The sequence below is a fragment of the Mus pahari genome, chromosome 1 (assembly GCF_900095145.1).
Source record: "Mus pahari chromosome 1, PAHARI_EIJ_v1.1, whole genome shotgun sequence".
NCBI classification, from domain to species: domain Eukaryota; kingdom Metazoa; phylum Chordata; class Mammalia; order Rodentia; family Muridae; genus Mus; species Mus pahari.
Window position 1 is genome coordinate 59677387 of NC_034590.1, and position 21171 is coordinate 59698557.

General features: G+C 38.5%; 1 protein-coding gene across 1 annotated transcript in view; it reads left to right on the forward strand.

Annotated features, from left to right (window-relative positions):
• Nucleotides 1–6736: 6736 nt before the first annotated feature.
• The window catches only part of Rab38 (RAB38, member RAS oncogene family), a 69550-nt gene continuing 55115 nt past the window's right edge, over nt 6737–21171 (forward strand). Inside the window, exon 1 of the mRNA XM_021205957.1 lies at nt 6737–7061. Within this exon, the coding sequence (XP_021061616.1) occupies nt 6860–7061 (202 nt within the window). The 5' untranslated portion in view covers nt 6737–6859. The remainder of the gene's footprint in view (nt 7062–21171) is intronic.

Sequence of the window (21171 nt, forward strand, 5' to 3'; positions counted from 1 at the left end):
AAGAGGTTTCACCCAGCAAGTGATGGAAGCAGATGCAAAGACCCACAGCCAAAGATTAGGCAGAGCTTGGGGAATACTATAGAAGAGGGGAAGGAAGGATTGGGGGAACCAGAGAAGTCAAGGACACCAGAGAAAACATACAGAATCAACTAACCTAGACCCATAGGGGCCCACAGAGACTGAACTGCCAAACTGAAAGTATGAATGAGAGGGTCCTAGTTCCTCTACACATATGTCACAGTTGTGGGTCTAGATCTTCCTGCCTTTGTGATTCCTAAAGCAGGTGCAGGGGTTCAGACTCTGACTTGCCATTACATCCTTTCCCCCTAACTGGGCTGCCTTGTCTAACCAATAGGAGAAGATGCTCCTAGTCTTATTGCAACTTGGTATGTCAAGGTTACTTGATATTCATGGAAGGCCTCCTATTTTCTGAGGACAAAGTAGGGTGTGGAGGAGTGAGGGAGGGACTGGGAGGAGTGAGGGAGATGTAGCAGGATGTAAAGTAAATAAATTAATAGAAAGGAAAAATTTTAAAGTATGTGCTTTATTTGTAACTGGTGATTATAGTTTATAAACTTAATTTTTTTCCAATTTTGAAACAAATTTTATGATGAAAATATTGTGAACATCTTTCAGTGCATTGTTGATATCTAAAGATTGTTTAATTTTCATACTTTAAATTGCTGGAAAATATTTTTCATATTACTGAATTTTTGTTTTTCCTCTGCACCAAATAGTTTGTTGATATCTTTACTTTTATTTGTGGACCTGTTTTAAAATAATTCAGTGGGAATTTATGTACGTAAAACATATTTCATTTTTCCTTTCTTAATTGTAAGTTTCTGTTTTCCATCTGTCATTTGTCTTGTTCCCAAACACACACACACACATATACAAACATAAATACAAGCATACACAGTCACACATACACAAACACACAAATATGCGTAGGCATACATGTAGCCACATGCACACACAGAGAAATGTGTGTGTACCCGGATTGTTTTTCCTTGTATCACTCTTTCCTTCATGTAATCTAATAGTATTTAATAACCATTCACCTTTATCTTCTCAAACCACTTCTGTGGTGTAGAGGAAACACTCTCAGGAACTGGCCTGTGATAGAATCAGAGGATCAGCTGACAGATGTTGGTAATCCAGAGGAAGGAGTCAAATGTGGCTGACTTTCCAGGTTCCATACATGATGTTAGGTTACAACCACAGACCAAAATTCATGACACAGGAAAAGGAACATGTCTGTTAGGTTAGATAAGGAATTCAGTTTTGCCCATATTGCAGTTAAAATGCCTGCCAGGAAACCTGGCAGAAATGCCCACCAGCCATTTGTAACTAGTATTACAAATAGCAGTGACATACAAGAGTAACGCTGGGGTTTAAAATGCGGCAGTGGAACTCATCAGCCAACATTTGTTAGTTTATCTTTTTTTTTTTTTTATTGCATATCCTAGGCCAAGAATTATACAAAATGCTTTGTTGTATTATTTTGATTTAGTCTTCTCCAAGAACTTATTAGGTAAAATGTATTACTGTGTGGATTGCACATAGGAGGGGGGACACGGTTACAGAAATTAAGTGAATAAGGTCTTTCAACTGGGTAGTGGTAGAACCTGAATGAAAATTTAATCTTTAGAATAATTTGGTATATTGTAGCAGAGTGAATGAGTTTTAGTGAAGAGTAAGGATCCAAAGGATTTAAAATAGCAAAAGAACTAGATGGACGGAGAAGAAAAGAAATTGTCAAAGAAAGAGCTTCGGAAGTTGGTCACAGAGTCGGTAGAGGATCATATTGACACTTTAATCAGAATGGGGGTATTTGATGGTGGGTACTTGTATCTTTGCTATTCTTTTAGATGAATATGAGATCCTTGTCTTAGCTTTTACCATAAAACTATCTATTGCAGTGTTTTGCATATAAATACTTTTAATTGACACTTTAATAGTGTGTCAATAATTTTCTGGCATAATTTCATCCTCTGGTTATACTGCATGAGTTTTTTTGTTTGTTTGTTTTGTTTTTTGCAGGGGTTTACCCAGGATCCGACTTTCTTTTATTATTATTATTATTATTATTATTATTATTTTCTTTATTTACATTTCAAATGCTATCCTGAAAGTTCCCTATACCCCCCCTCCCTGCTCCCCTACCCACCCACTCCCACTACTTGGCCCAGGCCTTCCCTTGTGCTGGGTCATATAAAGTTACTGCATGAGTTCTTACATCAAAAACTTTCACAGACTGTGGGCTCGATCAACCCTGGACATCCTCAGTATCATAGTATCACTTTCTCTTAGATCAACAGAAAAAGATTCCTTGGCATATGATGTGACTCTCTTTCTTTCTTTCTCTCTCTCTCTCTCTCTCTCTCTCTCTCTCTCTCTCTCTCTCTGTGTGTGTGTGTGTGTGTGTGTGTGTGTGTGTGATTAGATCACTACTCAAATAAAAATGTTATTTCTATTTATTGAATGATTGTAGAATTTATACTTTTACCATTAAGTGATAAGACTTTGTGTCCTAGAAATAGAACCAACCTTTTAGTTTCCTGTATAGCCTGAATATGTGATAGTACAGCACAAAAATATCTGGAGAAGAAATTTGGATCTATATTTTGTCAGATGTCAAGGAATGCAGTACATACCAAAAGAAACAATTGTTGGAGCTATTAAATGAAATTTACATTCTTTTCTTTTATTTCTGTGATTCTGGGAGTGATTGTGTACACTACTTAATGCCTATTTTGCCCAAATAAAGAGAAGGTACTTGCTATAGCATAATTATGAGATTTCAAAAAATTCAGCTAAATAAAGAATACATATATCATAAGGAACATTAAATTTGATTACATTTAGAATGTTTTGATGGCTGTGCTTCACATATCCTTGCTGTTCAGCTATTCCATTGCTCGTGCCTCCTCATCTATGTTGGGCAGATTAGAAGAAACAGGAGCTCCAGGTCTGACACATCTGTCTGATGCAACCCTAAGTTACGAACATAATTCTGTCTTTCAATGAACCTATGGCCAAATGGGTCAGGGCTGAATCAGATTTTCCTGATGTAGACTAATGGAGAGTTCAAAACTTCAGCTGCACTTAGTTTCTGATGATAATTGCTTTTTAAAAAAAAAAAAATAAATAAATCTTTGGAGGAAAAATATTGCAACATCAGAATTCTTACCAACCGACATGCGTTCACTTCAAGCACTCTCCACACTAAATCTACCTGGGCCTCTTTCCAAATAATCTAAATGTTAATGTGTACTTGTAGATGACTGCCACATTCCTGAATCAATACTGGATGTAACCAACGCCCATTACAAGTGGGAGCAGGTTTGAGAGGAACAGGTTTCAGATGAGCCTAGAGGACAAAAGGGAAACTCTTTGAAGATAACAGAGCAAAGCCCTGCTGCATGCAGCCTTAACTTGGCAGCTTTATTTGTAGAAATTGTGCTTTAGGAGATTTTCAGATGCCACTGTTAAATGCAGGTGTCATTTGAGATATCTAACTCTGTTTTTGCCTCAGGAAAGAATAGGCTTGAAGAAAACTTTGGTTCATTCCTTTTATTTGGTGTGATTATTCGTAATGTCCCTTTCTGTTCTCAAGAGGGCCAGTTTTGGATAAGAAATTCTATGGTCATTTCTTCAAAGGTTTTTCTCTTTTCTTTTTCTTTGTTTTTGGAGTGGGGGCAAAAGCCCATCTTCTTTTTTTTTTTTTTTTTTTTTTTTTTTTTCCTCCTTCCAAAAGCCCATCTTCTTGACGATAACTTCCTTATATTAATCTAAGAAAAATTAGCTTACCTTTCCTGCAACAAAGCCTTTGGGGCTGACTCTTGTCTTGCAGTCCTTTAAGTATTTCTTTGATGCAATAATTAAGAGCTCACATAAGCTAACGACTAACTCCCTGTGGTTCTTTTAATGGCAAAAACAAATAAAGTAACTTTTCAGAGGCTCATCTAATTTGGCAACCCCAGAGAGAAGCAAAAGGAATTGGCCTTTCAAGTTTATATTTGCAAAGCAATTTCCAATCATTTTAATTAGTTTCTCCACTTAATAAAGGAAAGCTTTTGTAGCCACCCTGGAAAGCAAGTGAATGGAGACAGAGATGGCTGCCCTTGTGTTTTCTGGGATATCGTGAAGGCCTTGAACTGGGAGAACTTTGCAGGTTCACACCTTTATGACTTGTGTCATCTGCCTTTCTGTTGCTGGAGAAAGGGTGTGTTGTGATTTGGTGATAAGAGCATAGGGAGAGCATGAAAACAGTGCCAGAGCTGTTTGTAGAGTCACTGGGAAAAACCGGTTTCCCTGATGCAAATATGGATGGATACTGAGAAGGTTCCATTACAAGTTCAGAGACCTAGTTAGGTCTCACTAGGCTGCTAGTCATTGCTTACTGTGTCTCTTAAGTCTAAGGGGTTTAAAAAAGAAGCTCAGAGTAACTTCTTCCCACTGTGAGGAATTATCATAAGACTGCAATGAATATCTCTGGAAATAAATTGTACATAATTCCAGCCTAGTCACAGTGCCTGCTAACTCTGATCAGGTACTGTCCCCAAGAGGGTCATCTACTGCTTCAGAGAGGTCACAAAGCAGACATGTTAGGACGCCTAACATGGCCCTAGACCTACATTTTAAGTTTTAATTTTGTGTTATTTTGCTTAGAGAACCCCCTACTTTATAAACATTAACCCCAGAAACCCTGAGTCTTATACTGCCTTCCCTAAACCATATATTTGGATGTCTGATGTCCCAATAACAGGAGAGATCAAATTAAAGTCAAGATGACACAGCTGGTATCTGGCTTGGGAAACAGGCTGGGGCCTGCAAAAATGTTATGAAACCTATAGAAGTGATGGATGGGCCACTCTGGATCTCAAATTCTCCCTATCTGCTGGTTTCTTCCATCAGCTTTTTGGCCACAACGTTTTTTTCTTATTTACAGGAGTGTGGATTTGGATCTGACAAAAAAGGTATAAGTGCTTCTAGTTCCTAAGGGCTCTTCCTGGAAAATGAAGATACTGTATTAGTAAATACTGTCAGCAGACAGAATGTTTCTCTTTTCTGTTGGATATAATTTGCCCAGTGTGTATGTGGATGACACTTACCTGATACTAAGCACTTCAACAAAATCAGAAGATAGTGGTTCAGTGGTTCTACACACTCTCCCTTAATGTTCCATTTTGACCAAAGCTTCTGAATTATCCCACAAGAAGAAACAGAGCAATTTTGATGAAGCTTAAAACTTGCCTGTCATTTCCCATTAAGAGCTGTTATTTAGTATATATATATACACACACACACACACACACACACACACACACACTCACTCACTCACACATACATTATTACTTTCTTTTTGTTCTGGAACAAAATTCAACGTGTTATACATGTGTGACCACCCAGAAAAGAATTCTTCTGCTTATTAGGTGCTGGTAGAAGCTGAAAGCAAACGTGTGTAATTTCAGAGGAGCAGAGGAGAAAGACTTTGGCCATTACAGACTTTTTGCTCACTCTTTTATACAGTTTAAATCTCATTCCTTATACTATCTCACTACATGGAATCTTGGGTCAACAGTTTTCAATCTTGCTTTCCTCCTTCATAATTACACAAAATACCTCACTTCATAAAGGAATACAATGATGAAATAAGACTGCATGGACCCAGTTCTTTTCTGAGTACACCAGGTAAAAGTAGAATACTGACCCCAAAGAGCTGCTCCTTCCTTCCCTCACAGCCTTAAGTTCCTCAGGGAATTCTCACCTGCCCAGTGAGACTTTCTCTGCCCCCTCCCCTAAATAAACACTCAACCACACACAGGCTTTCCATATTCCCTTTCCTACTTTACTAATGCATTTATCTCGCCGTGGGTCTCTGATTATTTGTGTATTCCCACAAGCACACAGGTATCTGCATAGGGCACATACCTATGAATGAATGATTAAGTGAATGAATAAGAAAGAATGCGTTGAAACCAAAGACCTGGATTTGAAATAGGCGTTTTCTTTACATTTCTAAAGTACATCCGGTTCTTGGGACTCCTCACTTGTAAAAAGAGGAAAAATAATGATACTTTTAAGACTTCCAGGATGACTAAATGGTGTATACGAGAAGATTTATAAACATCTGCCTCTACTTACAAAGATAAAACCACGTGTGTATTGTTCAGTTTCGCTTGGAGGATTTAGGATAGGAGCGGAGGCTGAAAGTGAAGTAAGCCCTTAGCATTTCTCAGGTGGCCCCTACTTAAGTTCATTAACAGTTGAATAGGAGCTAAGAGAAAAGCATTACCACTTTATAGATGCCCAGGAAAAAGGAGCTCAAAGGGTTTGCCTAAAGTCTTTCAACTCTAGGGGCCAGAGACCTAAGTCGTTGTGCCTACTGCTTTGGTGTTTCTCAAGGCCTCTCCAACTTCACAATACTGTGTGGGTGGCGGCAAGGCCTAGTAACCTCAGAAGACCTGGGTACTTTTCGACACTCAGTTCTCTCCCAGGCAGAACGTGGAAAACAAAATCCACGTATGTTTGTGTCATGGACCGAAGGTGAGAGAAAAATCTCCGTGAAAGGAGTAAAGCACTGTGCAAATTACGAGCTTGTCAGGCAGTAGCACTGGGGTCCCGGGTCCTTTAGCTTCCAGTCCCAGGAGTTGCTCTGGTCTCCTCCCACTTTGGAGTCCGCCGAGTAGGAAGGAGGATTAAACCGGGGGAGGAGTTCCGCCCCAGCTCCCTAGCCTGCGCCAGTACGCCTAGCCTTAGCGCCCACAAGAGCTCCTGTCTCCGTCCGGTGCCCAGCCCCGGCTGTGCTTCCCAGGGCAAGCTCCTGGCTCCGCAAGACCCGCGGGCCTCCAGGATGCAGACACCGCACAAGGAGCACCTGTACAAGCTGCTGGTGATCGGCGACCTGGGTGTGGGCAAAACCAGCATCATCAAGCGCTACGTGCACCAAAACTTCTCCTCGCACTACCGGGCCACCATTGGTGTGGACTTCGCGCTGAAGGTGCTCCACTGGGACCCAGAGACGGTGGTGCGCTTGCAGCTCTGGGACATTGCAGGTGAGCGACCAGGGCAGCGCGCAACGGGTGAGGGTGGAGTGGAGCAGTGAGAAGTTAGGGGGTGAAGGTTCGGGGAGTGAAGAATGACTTTTCAGTAGGTTTCCAGTCCCGGGACCCTGGAGTGCAATCAAGCAGGAGATCCGGATCGCCTGAGCGCTCCACTCTTGGAAACTTTGGCTTAATGACTTGGAAACCGGATTTCAAAGAAATGGAAGTGTTTTCTTTCTTTTCTTTTTTCATTTTTTCTTTTTTCCTTTTGCTGTTGTTTCTGTTGGAGTCGTCCCCACTCTAGCTGCAACTTCTAGTAACTTCGCTGGCTCTCACTGGCTGTGAGAAAGCTAACCACTTTCCCCTGGGATACTTGGGTGCAGAGCAGGCTGTCGCCCGGACTCACAAGGAGACTGTAGTCGCATTCAGTTTTCATTCTAGTCCTTTTCTGGACACAGGTAGCCCCGACTTGGCCCGGAGTGTTTCACATGGCTTCATCCTTCGTGCTTAGAGGGGAAGCCCCTAGGAAACTTAAGAAGGAGCAGGCTTATCTCCTGTGAACTCTTTCTTGTTTGCTCATTCTCGTTCCTTAGGAATTTAGTTTCTTTTAAATGTCACTATTATCATCTCACTGCTTACTCGCCTCTGTAGTCAGGAAAATTTGAGATGCTAAATTTGTATAAATCTAGAACGAACTATCTCTTCGCACTCTACTCCCCTCTTCCCCATCTCTCTTCCATCTCCCTCTATCCCTGGCTATCTCTTCTTCACACTCCATCTCAAAGAGGAGACTGTGTATGTTTTTTGGAATACATTTAAAAAAAAAAAAAAAAAAAAAAAAACGGAGACAGGGTCCCATCATGTAACTCTGCTAACCTAGACCAAGCTGACCTTGAACTCAGAGATCCACTTGCCTCTGCCTCCCTAGAGGCAAGGATGGGGGTTATGGTGATGTTAATGTCATTTGCTTTAAGATTTCTTGATTTGATCTTGGTGTATTTTTTGAGAAATCTAAAGTATGAAATCAGGGTTTGACTAACAGCTTCTACCAGCTCCTAGCCACAATAAAAGCTAAGGCAGGCTATAGTTAGTGCTCAATACTGGGTCCTACTTGGTTGCTTGTAACCTGGGCATGCCTAGCATTCTAGATGCTAACTCACCAGAGGAGTAGCATTTTAAGCTGCAAATGGCTAGGCAGTGATAGCTCAAGAATCTTCTAGCTTTGGAATTTTAAACTCCAGCGAGATTTTCCAGGATCCATTTCAGATAACCCCACTTAATCTCTATTCATGGTCTGCAGCACCAAGAACCCCTTGATATGTGCTGGATTTAAAAGAAACAATTCTTTTTCAGATGTGCTCATTTCATTCAACTAGTGCATTTCACTGGAAACATTTTGCCATGACTTGAGATGAGCACTAAGAAGGAAACTTCCTAAAAGGACACGTACAGTCTTGAGATGCATGTGCTTCTGTAGCCATGAGCTTGCAGGTCTTAAGATAAGGTTAGTTAGTGGAGGTAGGTTCATTTAGCAGTTCTAGAGAAGCATGAGCTATTAGAAACTTGAAGATTGCATCAACTAGAGTCTTCTGAGCTTTTCACTGTGAGCCTGGGCCCTCTGTTGTTGCATGTTTTAGTGTCTGGAATGTCTTTCAGCTGCACCAATGTTCTCAGGACCCCAGTTTAAAATAGCTTACTGTTTAAAAGATGTGGCTGTAGCTAGCATTATTTAACTAGCATAATTATAGTCTAAATAGCATTATGTCTTCAGCCTTGTTATATGTCGGTGAGTTCTAGGTTCCTCTTCTAAATGGGAAGAACAGAAAGATATAATGATTCTGAGCTTCCAGAACGAGACTCTTCTAGAGAGAAATACCTTCTGAAGACTACCAAGTGATTACAGATAAATTTCTGATATCTTTGTTATCTTTTGATATCTATAAACAGGGAGTATATTTTATCCCTCCAAATGAGAGAAGAATAAACAATAATGCAAGGTAAAGACAATAGTGCTATACTCTAGGAGTTACCACTGTTTGTACATTTATTTATACATACTAAGCAAGAGGAACATGCCATACATATACTGACTAAGTCCTAACAAGTGGCAGTTCTTATATCACATATATATCTTGCCCTCAAATGCCAGTCCAGCATCAGTTTTAGTCTCATGCATTTGGCAGCATAAGGCAGTTTGAGTTCCATGCTTGCTCTCAGAAGCAATTTAACTCCCATGCTTGGGAATCCTTTCCTAAGCCACAGTTTCAGACCAAAGTTTTGGTGAAGGCTATAATCACAGAAGTCTGCACAAGTAGGGAATCTGAAGGATCTGAGCTCCATTCAGCAGACAGAGCGGCATCCAACCTCATGGTAATGCTCAGCTCACTTTGATAACTTCAAGCTCAAAGGCCTTGAACTGCTGAGTTGGAGGTTGAAAGATGTTTGGGTAAAAGCAAGGTAATTGGCGGATAGGATGGTTGTAACGTAATTGTTTCAAGTTGTATTAGAGACCTCTGGGTTCTAAGGTGATGTGAAATCCAACCTCCCCTCTCCACCGAGATTCACCTTGGGTTAAGTATGCCTTTGAGTACCCTCAAGTCACAGCATGCCACTCTCCTTTTCTTAACACTAGTATGTATCTATAAAGAACAGGGGGTAGTCAACTGAGTTTTGAGAATGTTCAAATTCTTTTTCTTTTTCTTTAAAAAGTAAGACATAGTTTTATGTGTATGGGTGTTTTGCCTGCGTGTAAGTCTGTACACCACCTAAGTGCAGTGCCCATGGAAGCAAGAAGAAGGCATTTCAGCCTCTGGAATGGGATTTACAGAGTTGAGAGCTACCATGCGAGTGCTGGGAATTGTGCAAGGTCTTCTGCAATTGCTGTCAAAGTGCCTAACTGCTGCACTACCTCTCTAATTTCTCCCCTTAGTTTTGTTTTGGTTTTGAGACAATGTAGCCTAGGTTATCCTTGAACTCACCTTGGAGCCAAAGTTGATTTTAAAACTTCTGTTCTTCTTTCCTGTGCTTCCCAAGTGCTGAGGTTACATGTGATTGCCACCATATTCAGCTTATGCAATATCAGGAATCACATTAAGGGCCTTGGGCATGTTAGACAAGCACTTAAGCCACTGAGCTTTATCTTCAGGCCTGTCACTCTTGATGAGAGGGCAAGGATTTGCCCTGACTCTATAGGATATTAGCCTACTGCAGAGTATTTCTTGTCATAGGTAGATCCTTTGTGTTTCATTTGGTTCACTGATGTAAGGTCTGATTTTTATATGGGTTGCCATGATATATACATCACTTTAACTGGCCTGCCTGATTCTAAAACTCCCAAGACATTAGGGGCTTGTGAAACAAGATGATAATTTCTCCAAAATTTGCCCTATTTCTGAGAAAGTCTACTACAAAGAAGAGCCTGGGTCAACTCTGTTCAGATGTCCTTGGTAGAGTGAAATATATTGCATTACTTTGACCAGGATGAACCTGTTAATAGCCAAGCAGGATTGTGCCTTATCTGTCTGATTTGAAATCATACTAGGTTCTACAGTCCACCAGCTAGGTTCTACAGTCCACCAGCTAGGTTCTACAGTCCACCAGCTAGGTTCTACAGTCCACCAGCTAGTATCAACAGTCTGCTAGTTAGGTTCAACAGTCCACCAGCTAAGTTCTACAGTCCTCCAGCTAGATTCTATAGTCCACCAGCTAGGTTCTACAGTCCACCAGCTAGGTTCTACCGTCTACCAGCTGTGCACACATGACAAGTGGTGAGTTCTTGTGGATAAGTCCCTCTCCCTTTCTTTGGTTGATGGGTAAATTTTGCTTTCTTCCTGAATTTTTTCTTATATTGAAAAGAGACGGGCTGGTGAGATGGCTCAGTGGGTAAGAGCACCCGACTGCTCTTCCAAAGGTCCTGAGTTCAAATCCCAGCAACCACATGGTGGCTCATAACCACCTGTAACAAGATCTGATGCCCTCTTCTGGAGTGTCTGAAGACAGCTACAGTGTANTTACATATAATAAATAAATAAAGCTTTAAAAAAATTTTTTTTAAAAAACTTGGTTATAGGGCTGGTGAGATGGCTCAGTGGGTAAGAGCACCCGACTGCTCTTCCAAAGGTCCTGAGTTCAAATCCCAGCAACCACATGGTGGCTCATAACCATCTGTAACAAGACCTGACGCCCTCTTCTGGAGTGTCTGAAGACAGTTATGTGTGTAATTACATATAATAATAAATAAATAAAGCTTAAAAAAAAAGAAAAGAGACTTTTTTCATACAACACATTCTGATCACATTTTATCATCCTAATGCATCTCTAAGTTATTCTCTCAACTTTCCTGTCCTTTAGTTATTGGGTAATCCTTGTCTTCTTCCTACAATTTTTGGATATTTACAGATACTACTAGAGAGAAAATGAAAATAAATGAATGAAAACAAATTTTTGAATATTTAGTCACTGATTGTGATGTGAGTTTATACTCCTCTTTTCTGTATACACCAACAAAAAAAAAACAGAAAGAAAATGAAATATTTATACTTGAGACTTATTTTCATACTACAATCCAAACTAGATACAGACACCAGTGATTTGCCACATGAACACCTGTTATTATGGCTGTCCAAGGACATTTAATTTCCTAGTAAAATAGCTGGCTATATGGTAGTGTTAGAATTTAAAATATGGCTGTTGGACAGGCCACTCCTTACCCTAATGAACATGCCCATCCCCACTCTTTCTAACAACCTTATTCTACTTCCTCTTGTTTAATAGTAGAGTGTTTCAGATACATTCTAAATGTAATATGAATTATGTATGATGAAAATATAATACTTGATATTGGTCATCATGAAATCTTACTGAACTGCAGGTATTCCACTTAGGGAATAGCATTTATTTTATTTGCTTATGGTATCAAATTTGTAAGATGTTCTCTCAGCCTCTATAAACTTTAATAGTATAGCTTTACCTTGAGCTGCAGTGTAGGCAATCCATGATAGTTTTTCCTAACTTTCTTACTTGTGAGTCTTTTGACATGTATATATATATGTGTGTGTGTAACTGTACATACATATATACATGCACACATACATATGAATGAATGAATGAATGAATGAATGAAATTTGACTGAGTCTGCTAATCATTACACAACCTAACTCAATATTCAAAAATGCCATGTAAAACATCATATTTGCTGATGGCTTGAAGAGTGCTTTTTCACCACAAAGAAGCTTTAAAAGTGAAGCAGTCTTCTATATGACAGCTGCCTCTAACAAGATCCAGCTTCAAGAACAGCTTTTTAGTATACATGCAAGACTCAGCTATTCTGTCTTTTCTTGTTCACTTGGGTCACCGTGGTTGACTGCTTTATAGTTTTCCAAGTGTTCTCGTGCTGTGATCTCAACTGAAAGAAGAATTTGGACTTGGCCATCTCCTCAGTAACCTTAGTATTTATGTTGAAAGTAATTATCCAATGAATTTTGTAAGTGTTAAGTATCTTGGCAGTAGATCTAGATATATAGAAAAAGCTAACTTTTAAAAACAAGTATGTCAAGTAAAACAAAATGCATTTCAAGAAGGGCCTATCTCTGCGGGGGAATTTGTTGCCCCATTTTTATCCTAGCTAATTATAGGTTTTCAGATCACTATGTGGAATAACATGCTGTGTGCTTACAGCTAAGTGGAGTGTATAGTAAGCAGAAGTGGAGACTTTTCAATATTGTGTAGGAAACATGGAAGAATAAGTCAAGACCTTTTATAGAGCCTTTATTAAGCTTGCTTTGGTTTAAAATGTGTGAACATATGGAATATGCCCTATCATCCAGGACCCATTCTGACACAATAATGGGGAACAGTTTCATAAAACAATTTTAAGTGATTTGAGGGAAAGAGGGCAGGAAGAAACAGTTCTTATTTATATGTGTGGTTGGATTCTATGTCAGGCTAAGGGAATTGAATTAGGTATGACTTGATTCTTGATCTCACGAAGGTTAACTTTTTTGTGTCATGATGACATGCAAGTATGCCACCTCTAACATCTAGTGACATGTACTGATAGAGGTAATTGCAAAATATTTTTGCAGTTGGAACAAAGTAGATTCTGTCCGTGCCACACCCTTTTACTGTTTGAGACTAAAAAGCCTGAGAAAGCTGGACGAAGCCTAAATGAGCACAGCATTTCTTGTGCTTACAACTTTCCGGTTCTTTTTTGGAGTTATATTCTCTGATAGTGGCTCAGACTCTAACTCCAAAACCACCTGTATGCTTGACATTGCACATTTTCACCTTATAATTCCGTCTTCCTGGTGGTGATGTTTTCTACAATATTTTTGCCCATTAGTTATTTATTAAGTTTGTGTGTATTTGTGTGGGGGTGTATGTGTGTACACAGTAACTGTGTTTGAACTAGAGCTATCACTTATCAAAACTTTTTTTTTTTTGAGAATAATTGTCTTAAACTAGGCTTACAGCTTTTTTCTGTTATAATTCATTTCAGGAAGGGATAGAACAAGACTTTCAATCCCCTGTGAACACTTTTTATGTCGTTTTCTATGATCTAAAGGTAGACTTTCCAAAAAGACGCAGTGACTCTGTTATTTTAGAGTAAAATTTAGATATAGTGAATCCATGGAAGATGTTTTACTCTAGGTCATTATACTTTAGTATAACTTGGCAAAGTTCAAATTTAAGACTTGATTTTCAGATTTCAAATTATTATTTCACTATTTATTAGGATAATGGTTCTGATTGTGCACTCTTCTTTTCTTCTTTTGATTTTCCATTCCTAAATTAAGAAATGTTATCTTTTCCACTTTGTAAAGTAATGATCTCTTTCTTGAATAACTATGACTGCTCACCACCCATCTGAAGCTTGGTGGCAGCCTCCTCATGTCCTCAGATTGAAGTTTACAGCAGCCCAATCATCATATAGGGTCCTCATCTATTTCGATTTCTTTTTTTTTTCTATCCATAATTTTTTTGATTTTTTTATTGGATATTTTCTTTATTTGTCTTTCAAATGTTATCCCCTTTCTCAGTCACCCTCACTCCTGGAAACACCCTATCACATCTTCCCTCCCCCTGCTTTTATGAGGGTATTCAAACACCCACTCATCCACTCCTACCTCCCCACCCTCGATTCCCTACACTGGGGCATCTATCGAGCGAGCCTTCATAGGACCAAGGACCTCTTTTTCCACTGATGCATGACAAGGCCATCCTCTGCTACAAATATGGCTGGAACCATGTGTACTCCTTTGTTGATGACTTAGTCCCTGGGAGTTCTTCCTATGGGGTTGCAAACCCCTTCAACATCTTCAGTCCTTTCTCTAACTCCTCTATTAGGGACCCTGTGCTCATTCCAATGGTTAGCTGCTAACATCCACCACTATATTTGTAAGGCTTTGGCAGGGCCTCTCAGGAGACAGCCCTATCAGGCTCTTTCCAGCATGCACTTGTTGGGATCCACAATAGTGTCTGGGTTTGGTAACTGTATATGGGATGAATCCCCAGGTGGGACAGTCTCTGGGTGGCTTTTCCTTTAGTTCCTGCTCTGTACTTCATCTCCATATTTGCTCCTGTATTTTGTTCTTTGTTTTCTTCAGGTTGTTCTCTTGCCACTTAAAAGCACCACTTTTAGAGTTAAAGACTACATCTTTCACTATGAGTTTCAAGGCTTTACATGATCAGGCTTCTGTTGCTCATCAGCTTTATCATCCACACATGGCATTAGACTGTGCAGAAATCTCACAATGTCCCATTTACTTACCTTTCCTGCTATGCAATAGCTCACACAATTGCCCCTTCCTCTGTTTTCTTTGGTAACTCCCATATATCCTGTATCATTTCCTCCATTCTATCTGTTGATTTCACATGAGGATAGGAGAAGACACTATTTCCCAAATCACAGATTAGTCTGTATCTTCTCTAGATTATGATGTTTCTTCTTCTATGCAAGAGTAATATGTTCATTGAAACTGTATCTCAAGATCCTAACATAGTACTTAGCACATAGTTGATATTTAATGAATATTTGCATAACAAAACATTTCTAGTCAAATATTGTATCAGTAATTTGGTTCCAAGACAGGTTGATTTTCAATTTTATTGATAAAATAAAAGTTACTATTTCAAATGTGATTGTAGTTGAAGGACCAGAATTTTATACATATTAACATATGAATAAAATATAAAGTATTTTTTAAATTAAGAAACATAATAACCAAATACCTTAAGGAGGTATTTTAGTATTTTTAACATTAAAAATGGGAATAAGCTTAAATATGATTTTAAAAGCTATGATTCTTCATTTATCAAAATCTCTATAATTTGGAGTAAAATGTCAGTAAAAGGTCAAGTGGAAAAATACATTCTTTGGAGTTTTCAGAATTTTTTTTGTTAGATAACTTTCTTTATTTACATTTCAAATGTTATCATCCCCTTTCCTGGTTTCCCCAACAAAATCCCCCTAACCTTCTTCCCTCCCCCACCCCCCTGCTCTCCAATCAACCCACTCTTGCTTCCTAGCCCTGGCATTCTGCTACACTGGGGCATAGAGCCTTCACAGGACCAAGAGCCTGTCCTCCCATTGAAGACTGACTAGGCCATCCTCTGCTGCATATGCATCTGGAGCCATGAATTCTACCATGTGTACTCTTTGGTTGGTGGTATTTTAAATGGAGTAATAACTTGTGAAAAGTAATTTTATATTGTTACATCATTTTGTACCTCATCCAAACCTTTCCAGTCCTTTTAGAGACTAAGGAATTTATGATTTGGAAGAATAGCATTGGTGTCTCAGCCTCACAGAAATTATTAATGATAGAACTAATTCCTTGTTTATTATTGATGAGACCTGAAGAATTAAAACCTTTTTAAAAGCAGTTAGCTTGTGTTATCTTAAGTACTGAGGTTCAAATACGATGGAATTAGGTAGGCAAGAGGGCTTGACAGTTCAGTTGCTAACAATATATTTTTTCTGTAGCTCTAGGGATTGAACTCAGAACCTTGTGAAGGCTGAGACAAGGGATATATCACTGAGCTATATCCTCAGGCACTTTAACAATGAATGATACTAAAATGAAAACTATACCAATGACCATGCATGGTAATATTTATATTTTAGTCATTTTAACTCCTTTTTTCCCTGTTTGGTTCCATGTTTATTGTCTCTACTCCTCTCCATCTATCTTGAAGATCCATGAGATCTTTTCTTTGGTTAGACACATCATAGTGCTAATATTTGACTCATTTAAAATGCAACTGCCCTATGGAAATCCCCCAGTTGTTTCTGTAAGTACAAGCTTCTTCATCCTTTGAGTCCTATGTGACATTTTTTTTTCATTCCCCTGTAATACTTGGTGACAATTCTTGTATTAGAGTGAGTTTATCCCTTTGTAGATATACTGTGCAAGTTTAAGAAACCTCTGTCTTGAGTTATTTGGTCCATATTTTGATTAGGTGGTTGTGGTCAGCAAAGTAGAGAAAGTAAGAATGCTACTTGGGAGGGTGTCCTCATTAAGTTTCCACTTGTAACAGAATGTTCTAACAAAGGCACTATAAGGCAGCAAAGGGTTCATTGTAGCTCACAGTTAATCACAGAAGGGAAGTCAAGGCAGCAGGAGTTCAAAGCATCATGTTCAGAAAGCAGTGAACAATGCAGGCATACATGTTAGTGCTCAGCTTGCTTTCTCCATTTTATACAGTTCAGGTTTCTCTGCCTCAGGGAGTACCCCACATGCAGTTAACATGGGTCTTCCCTCATCATTTAAAAAAAATCAAGATAATCCCCCATAGGTGTGCACAGGGGTCTGTTTCCCACATGTTTCTAGATTCTGTGATCTCAGAGCTAAGAAAATGCCTAATTTTGGAAGGAAGAGAGAATGAATTTAAGAAGACTGGGTAGTTTGAAGTGTTTGATTATCGTGTTCCTTAACTCTGGAATTTTTGTAGTTTGTATTTTCCTGATAAACCTTTTAGTCTTGTTCTCTATATTTATATTCAAATTTAACTTTTAATTAGTTTACCAGTCTTGCATAAAATTGCTCTCCCAAGAAGAATGATGGATTTTCATGTTTACTTCCTCAGTTTTATAGTGTGAGGGGGATTCCAAAAGATTTCTCTCTAATGCATAGGGGAAGTTCAAAACAAATCGATTCAAAATCCTTGTTGAGAAACTTGTTCTCCTCTGCAATATAATGTGTTATTAATAGCTCTATGTATCGATGGTCAGGCACATTATGGGAATATGCACCGTTATCTTTATTTCTCACAGTGGACACTTACTACACAGAGACAAGAAAACTATACTTATTTAGGCTATAAGAATGAAAAGCATGTAAAACTTTTTTGATAGGCATACTGATAAGAAGATCTGCTGAGTTATTATTTATCTGACCACTACTCCTGTTTTCTAACCAGTTTATTCTTATGCTTCCCATTATATGATAAAATAAAGCAATAGTTTTGCAACTCATAGACTGTTTAAAGCTTATCTACTAGGAAAGCTAAATTCTTTACACTCATCATTAATGAAATCTTATATTTAGCTGAGATTAAGATAATCCATCTTTATATATGACTTTTAGGCCAGAAAACTACAGTACCAGAGGGGCAAAAGTATTACATTTGTTAAAGAAAGCCAAGAATAGCTGTCCGGTTTCCAAATAATAACTAACTCTTATTTTTTATTTTTATTAGAATTTTTTCTTTACTTACATTACAAATGCTATCCCGAAAGTTCCCTATACCCTCCCCCTGCCCTGCTCCCCTACCTCCCCACTCCTACTTCTTGGCCCTGGCATTCCCCTGTACTGGGGCATATAATGTTTGCAAGACCAAGGGGCCTCTCTTCCCAATGATAGCTGAATAGGCCATCTTCTGCTACATATGCAGCTAGAGACACGAGCTCTGGGGGTATTGGTTAGTTCATATTGTTGTTCCACCTATAGGGTTGCAGCCCCCTTCAGCTCCTTGGGTACTTTCTCTAGCTCCTCCATTGGGGGCCCTGTGTTCCATCCAATAGCTGACTGTGAGCATCCACTTCTGTGTTTGCCAGGCACTGGCATAGCCTCACAAGAGACCTCTATATCAGGGTCCCTTCAGCAAAAACTTGCTGGCATGTGCAATAGTGTCTGGGTTTGGTGGCTGATTATGGTATGGATCCCCGGGTTGGGTAGTCTCTGGATAGTCCATCCTTTCATCTTAGCTCCAAACTTTGTCTCTGTAACTCCTTTCATGGGTATTTTGTTCCCTATTCTAAGGAGGAATGAAGTATCCACAAGTTGGTCTTCATAACTAACTCTTATGGTGATAGGAGGGTCACTTTCTGTGTCTTTGTATATATGTATCAGTGTTTTGATGTAAAGAAAATAAATAAAATAGCCTCTAGAGGTATATGCAGAAAATCTCAGACTTTTAGTTCATCAAATTCTTAGTGTCAAAATAATTTCTTATTAGGCTCTCAAGCCAGGGAAAATACCTAAAAATTCTGTCCTTTCAAAGGTGACTTGATTCATGTATGTTTTTGAGTAACTCAGTTTGAAAGGTGCTTGTCTAGCATACATAAAGTTCTGGGTTTGCTATTGAGTACTATATGAAATCAGACATGGTGATCTTTGTCAATAATCTCAGCACTGACTGTGTAGGCAAAAGGATCAAAGCTCATCAAATGTCATCATAGACTATCAAGTAAGTTCAAGGCCAGCCTGGGGTACATTTGGTTTTGCTATACACACAAAGACATATCCTCTAGCAAATAATTATTCATTTGGAAAATAAGCCTAGCTCAAATTACAGAATATTTTGTAAATTACAATTTAGAAATATATCCCTTGGGTCATGGAATGATTTATTAACTCTTTGAGACAGACTTGCCCCACTACCCTCATTTCCAGTCTGCACTGATTTCTCACATATTTCTTGTTTTCTATGAAAGAAATTTCCAAAATTAAACTACCACAATTGGTCTGATATCTGCTTGACCAAAAATGCTACTGTGTTTGCCTTGGGATTTTAACATATCACATGAATTTCCTAGAGGCAGAGTAGAGCATTTCTGGCATATGTTTTAGGGAATTAGTACTTTAAAGGACTCTGGAAATCCTTCGATAATCAAGACTGGAAATAAGAGGGTATTTTTGTATGGTATGTATTAAAGTGGATTTAATGGTTACTTAGGACTACTATTCCAAATGCTAATAATTTAAAGATTGCTTTTCATTGGATGTATTGAGCTAATTATCTAGTGAACATATTTTAGGATGTTTGTTTGTTATTTTTAGAGCAACAAAGGTTTCAATTAAAATTGTTACTGTTTAATAATTTTAATGAAAGGAATCATGAGATATTTAAATTTAGGGCAGGGAAGGCAATGTATACTTGTGATCCAAACATATGAGATCTAAAGCAGGAGGATCACAAATTCAAAAATAGCTTGGGTTACATAGGAAATCTTTTTAATGGGGTCATAATTTCATGTAAATTTTAGCTTATTTGAACATATCACAGATAGCTAGTTTATTCTGGATGGATAAATTCAAGAAATGATAACTACCATGAGTATTAAATAAGAGCCATTGTTTATAGTGGATCTAACATGATGGAAAGAGCCTGTATAGTTCTGAAATACAAGCAGGTTGAGATCTTTATGAACAGATTAGAAGAAATAGGAAGTAAATGCATAAGGTCTGGGATTCTTCCTTATTCAGTTCACTTCATTCCTTGCAGAGGCTCTCTCCCACAAATATGAATCAAACTAGTCGCTTTATTATATGAAGTCCTTGTATTGCTAGTTTCATTCTGTTATGTAAGTCTATTAAGAACACACACTAAGAGCCTCTTAGAATCCACGTGCTATGCAAACCTGAGTACTGTGATTGAGTAATTGAATTGGTGGCTTGAGGAATCTACAATGTCACTGGAGATATAGCAGAGGCTTACAGAACATGAAAAATTCTACAAGTAGGTGCTAAGTTAAATAACCAAAAGGGTGGTATAGTGAGTCATTGCTATGGAAACTTAGGAAACAAAAATGAGTTCAAAGCCAAATAATTATAGTCTAGTCATAATCATGATTAAAAAGAAGGTATACTTATTAAAATGGTATGAATGAAATATGTACATTAAAGTGGTGTTTTTCATGTACATGAATATTTGAAGGAAGTAGTGTCAGCACATTTTTCCATTTAAAAGTTAGAAGTTTAGTTTTGATTAGTTCAAAAGTGTTCACAAGTAGTCATGGCTTATTAATATGAGTTCTGTATTTCTGAGTGTTCAGAATTTTTAAGGTATTTCAATATGTGAATAATTACAATGTAGCTTCCTTTATGTTATAACTGAAGAGCCTAATTTAAATTGTTTGAAACCTGGTGTGGAGTCACACCACATATTAGGAATTCTACCTCTAATTATCTACCTCAGCTTGAGACTCTAGGTGCATATTACTCTCTCTAAGTGTTGATATTGACACACAGGGTCGTGAATTTGGTAGTAGCACATAGAAAAGAAAACAGATTAATGGCACAGTCCTGACCTCCCTGTGAAACTTCTGGCCACACATTCAACTATCTATGCAATATGCTTATTAATAGAAATCTAATCTCAACTGTAACATGTCTAAATCCTGACTTACTTTCTGCCATTGAGTGTCGCACTTCAAACCTAATGAAATTATCTCCATCCAGTTCTCTTTGAGGCTCTGAAACTCATACTTGAATCATCCCTTGCTATACAATTCCTCTGATGTCTCTGTCTCCATTTGTACCCAAGAAAGAAACAATCATCACAACTACTGCTTTAATTCAATTAATAATCTCTTGCCAATTATTGCAATACCTTCCTAACTGGTGTCTCCAGTCCTATTCTGATTCCCATACGCCATTCCCCAATGTACCTGCCATAGTAATCCATCATTTCTCATCTGCTTGTGTCCTTGAATGTTTTCATCATTAAAGGGAATATCAATACAATGGCAGCAAACTGTGTATACTCTGGACCTTCTGGTCTCCTTGTTTTACCCCAGGCTATTCTGACCCATGTTCATTCTTTGGTGTCTCACATGACTCTTGTACTATTTCCTCAAACAATTGACAGACTGATTTGTGCTTCATTTTTATTGTGCCA